Raw genomic sequence first — 4,919 nt, forward strand, 5'->3', positions numbered from 1 at the left:
AAATCAAATTCCTCCTCCACAAAGTCGAAGTCTGGCAAAAAGTCAGCCATTATTCTATAAATCTTTCATAAAATAAATGAATGAACTTTTCAGGCTACTGTCCAGTTCTGCCTTCCAGCTGTTGCTGCTTGTTCAGGCACAGTATGAGATCGCTGCTTGTTCTTGCAATATTTCGGCTGCGCTTTGGAAAGCAGAGCTAGAGGGATAAACAAACATGGCAGCACACCGGTAAGGTAAGACAACACGTTTACATGTCGTTTACTATATGTTCTCTGACATTTATCCTAACGATATGAGGCGGTCTTCGTGGAAAAAAAGCTTTAGTGGACTAACTTTGCACTTGAAGTATGCCCGTTCACTTGCGTTTTAACAGGTCTGACGCTACTATGCGCCGGCTGTATCTAGGCTAACGGCTAACATGCTAACTATTATTTCTATGTCACTAGTCACTTGAAACAAATTTAGGACGATAGGAGAAGGGTTGAAATAAACCGAAATTTCCCTTTAATGGTGTACACCTCAGCTGAGCTGTAACATTAGCAAGCTCAGTGGTGCCAGGTGAGCTAGCAGTAGATGCAGGCTTCCCTTTGCAATACAGTCAACAGGTGTAGTTAGGTAAAAAAGAAAAAAGTTCCTACATGAAACTGCTCATACCAAGGTCTGTGGATTATCTTGAGTTACCAGGTCAGGATTTCTGCAAAGAGACATTGCTGTTGAGTTTTTCAAATGTATTATTTTTGGTGCTTTGAGCACCACAAGCTGAGTGCCATCTAGTTCCATTATATTGGAGAGAAGGCAGACATCTCTACTGCCGATATCTCCAACACTCAGCAACTCACACCAAAACAATCTAGACTGATAAATAGCACTACAGGTAAAAGGAGAAACATGTATTTTTGATTTTGGGGTGAACTGTCCCTTTAATATTGATGTGTTTCTTACTTCTAGCCCCACCCACATTTTCACAAAGTCCAAAAAAACAAAAACAGAATTATCTTGCAACAACAGAAAAGACAGATCAGCACACTTGCACTAGGACCAGTGACACTGTGGCATGTGTGCACGGGGACCAAAGAGACAGAATCAAACAGAAAATTTGGAGGGATTAGCTCACAGGAGAAAAAGACTGCACAAAGGAGGAGAGAGGCAGAGATAAAAGAGAGAATGAGCGCGACATACAGCTAAGTGCTGAGGCATTTGATAAATCATACTGCTAATAACCTGCAGGCATGACATAGAGACTGAGCTAGGCAGAGTGTGTGTGTGTGTGTGTGTGTGTGTGTGTGTGTGTGAGACAGAGAGGAAAAGCAGAGTGAGTGTGAGTGTCTGACAGGCGGTGACTTGGCATATCAGTGGTATGTTTGTGTGTGTGTGTGTGTGTGTGTGTGTGTGTGTGTGTGTGTATGTGCCCTTGGATAAATCTGCCTGCGCTCCTGTGTTCAGCATTGGTTTAATGGCTGTGTTAATGCACGTATACGGCAGCGCTCTCTGTCACAGCTGTGCCTTAGGTGGTCTAAAGTCGAGCAGCAGGAAGCGCTCAGAGCTCAGCCGTCATTCTCTGCAATCATGAGGGGATAGCATGAAAATACTCACAGCAGCCGCAAACAAAAACACAAACAAAGGCTCTGGTCTACAGCTCCCCACTCCCTCTCCTCCTCTCCTCTCTCTCTCTCTCTCTGGCAAAGACTTGACTTACACTGTGATCATTCTGCAGCGGAGCTCTGACAGGATCTCAAAGTATGTCGTGCAGACAAGCTAAAAATACAACCTGGTGCATTTGATGAGCATCTTTACAGAATTTCAATTCAACAAGGGTCAGTGTGTCTGTAAAAAAAACACATCCAAACACACTGAGGCACCAAAATACACGTATGTTAATTCCTGGTGTGTTAAGCAGCCTCCACTAAAGCTACATCCAAGTTTCTTAGTCCTACTTATAAGACAGACGACTGCTGTGGTGCACTTTTGAGCCGTGACGGCGTATATTTAAGAGCTGTGCAAGCTCTCGTCTGTTTGCAAAGCCTATAATGACCAAAACAATATAAACTTAGTGTCGCTTTGTGTCTCCTGCAGGGAAGCATGTGAACTGACCGCCTGAAGGCAGCCAAGAGGAGATTTAATCACCAGCATCCTCCTCATCGCTGAGAGGACACATTAGAGGACAAAAGGCTCAGACAGTGATCTCACTGGCCCAAACAGAAGAACATGATATTGTCCCACAATCAAACTCAGCAACTGAGGCAGCCGCAAATCAAGCCTGAAATACAAGGATATCAAGAACAATGGCTGAGAGATAACACGTTTTGTATTTGCTGCCTCTCAAACTCCATTGTTCATTCATCAGTTGTCAAGGTATTGTCGGCAAAGCTAAACTCACGCTGACTCAAAGAGGAACACAGGACAAAAGCATCCTCACCGTTCAGCCGTGCTCCAACAGCGACCAGGATGACAGGCACACCCCAGTGCCTCAGGAGCGGGCGGAGTCTCGGGGCGTAGCCATTCCTGACCTGCTGGAAGGCCAGCTTGTCAGTGACTGAATATTTAATGACCAGGATGTCTGCCTGCTCAAGAACTTTCCGTACGCTGGCCCAATCGCTGTCCAACAAGTCCTGGAGAGGCAAGAACAGGGCAAGAAATATAAACAGGAGGAGGTCAGAGGAGGACAGATATGAGAGAGGCAGTATACAGAACTGTCTGAATCTCCAACCTGTACTATCAATCTTACCTTAGATAACCCTAACCCTTCCCCTCTGAGTCTCTCCAAGTATAAATACCTCTGTGTGGCGCTTGGGACTTTACCCCCAAGGACCTGTGTGAGGCTAGCTGCTCGCTCTAAACCAACCTGATTCAACTCATTAGGCAGGAAAAAACACTTCAGAAAGCTTTGAGCAATTTGAATAAAAACAAGGACAAAGAGCCATAGAATTAGACTGACAGACTTGCCGCAGCACCACCCCTGACATAGTTAGACAGCCCTATAATAGGACGCATAGAGTGCTGCTACAAAATCACAACAACAGTGCTTTCATTTCAAATTCATATGCTATTAAGAACAAAAGTTCTTTCATTATTTTTTGGAGTGCTGTGCATGTTAAAATAGCGTCCTCCTAAGAATAGAGACGTTTTTATAAAGCCTGCAATCAGCGCTGGAAGGCAAGTGGCCTTGGAATCTGAAATGTTGTAGGTTTTGTGAGAAACAGAAGCAGAGTGGGAAAGTAAACAGCACATCAGTGAAGTGACACACAGTTTCATTGCTTTGGCAAAATTACACCTCCTTTTTTCCTGGTGTGTTTTGCCATCTTGGCCTGCCTTAACCTTTCTGTGTCTGATTTACAAGCAGGAAGGTGCACGGGAAAGAGCCAAAGCAACACCTGGTAATGACTCTTAGGGGTCCTTTTTAATGTGCAAATTGAGGATGGACACATTAATGAGCAAAGCAAGAATGCACACCAATGCAAGTCCATCTTTTCCTCATCCTGCTCTGCACACACACACACCCACACACCCACACACACACACACACACACCAGTGTCTTACCCAGCTGGGGCAATCCCTAACCACCACAGTGACATCTCCAAACACACGTGAGGTGTACTCCATGAAGGCCGGGTTGTGGATGCTGCTCTCCAGGTCGCAGGGTCCCACCAGCGCTCCGTGACCCAGGTAGCTCCACAGCAGGCCTCCCTGCAGCTGCCCCTGCCCCATGATCTCCTCCCCGGGCCCGACTCCTCCGGGGCACTCGCTGCCCAGAGCCACGATGTGGATGGACCTGTAAGCCAGACAACTCGGGGTTGGAAGTGACTTGAATACAGCTGCACACAAGCAGATGCTGATCCAGAGGCAGAACTGAGGGAGAGGAGGCACTTTTGCTTTGGTCCTTATTATTCATGTCTATCACGGAGACAGTGCATCACCGTTATGTCACTGGAAATGACAGAGAAGAAGCTTGCCATGGCCTTTAATATATCTGACAGGGGATTGTGGTTGAATAAATCAGACACTTTGAGAAATATGTTCGGTGATGTGTTTATATAAAGCAGTGATATATTGACAGAGGAATAAATAAAGCATGCAGCCATACCAGGAACCCCCTCTCCTCTCATGCCTTAATGAGTTGCAGCTTCAGAGCAACTTACATTGTGGTCACCGCTGTTTTGTTCCGCTGCTGTACGCTATGGAGCCCGTTTCCCTCACGGTGCGTTTCCACGCCAGTCTGCAGCAGTCAGACTCGGCTTTTCCGCAATGAGCCGCGGCTCCGCTCCGTCGTTAATCCCTCTCATCGGTGGCTGGCCCCCCGGGAGCACGGCTGCTGGGGAGTTTCGCAGTCACTCGCATTTCCCCGTCTCGTTATTCATTCATAAAAGCGGAGCCCGATACCGTCCCGAACCCGACCGCAGAGGCGCACCGGACAGCCCAGCCGGCGGAGAGGCAGAGCAGAGTGTGTGTACAGCAGCAGCGCCCATGGGCAGCCAATGCGCTAACAGACAAACAAGTTGTCAGTCGGTAGGAAACACAATTAGCGACGAGGAGAGGGCAGCCTCGCGCCTCGGCGTCCAGACCGTATGAATGACGTCGGTGGATAAAACAAAGTCTCAGTGGCAAAAAACAACTGGAGAGAGAGAGAGAGAGAGAGAGAGAGAGAGAGACAGAGAGACAGAGAGAGAGAGTGGTCGCGCCTGACTCAGCAACACGCACGCGGGCATACACACGTAGAAGCGGCGCGCGCCAACACACACACATGCACAGGCAGCCTCACCAGGACCATGCTGTAAACATGCAGGAAATCACAATGATGTTTTGTTCAGTCAGACATAGTTTCACACCCTGGTGTCTGCTCAGAGCGGGTACAGGTCCACCTTTACACAATCACAGATCAGGAGCTTTATCCTCTGGTGAATAGGCTACATGTCACTGAACT

At 47.4% G+C, this 4,919-nt stretch overlaps 1 protein-coding gene across 2 annotated transcripts in view; it reads right to left on the reverse strand.

Moving 5' to 3' along the window:
* The window catches only part of rhobtb3 (Rho related BTB domain containing 3), a 33,011-nt gene extending 28,365 nt beyond the window's left edge, over nt 1-4,646 (reverse strand). Inside the window, exons 1-3 of one of the 2 annotated variants that reach the window (XM_050038466.1) lie at nt 4,138-4,645; nt 3,539-3,770; nt 2,417-2,609 (exon numbers count right to left, since the gene is read on the reverse strand). In XM_050038466.1, coding sequence (XP_049894423.1) covers nt 2,417-2,609; nt 3,539-3,770; nt 4,138-4,139 — 427 coding nt within the window. In that variant the 5' untranslated portion in view covers nt 4,140-4,645. Of the gene's footprint in view, nt 1-2,416; nt 2,610-3,538; nt 3,771-4,137 lie in introns of both variants that reach the window. The other variant, XM_050038465.1, reaches the window with a different exon arrangement.
* Between the last annotated feature and the right edge of the window lie 273 nt (nt 4,647-4,919).

This window comes from Epinephelus moara, chromosome 24, assembly GCF_006386435.1.
Source record: "Epinephelus moara isolate mb chromosome 24, YSFRI_EMoa_1.0, whole genome shotgun sequence".
Lineage (NCBI taxonomy): Eukaryota > Metazoa > Chordata > Actinopteri > Perciformes > Serranidae > Epinephelus > Epinephelus moara.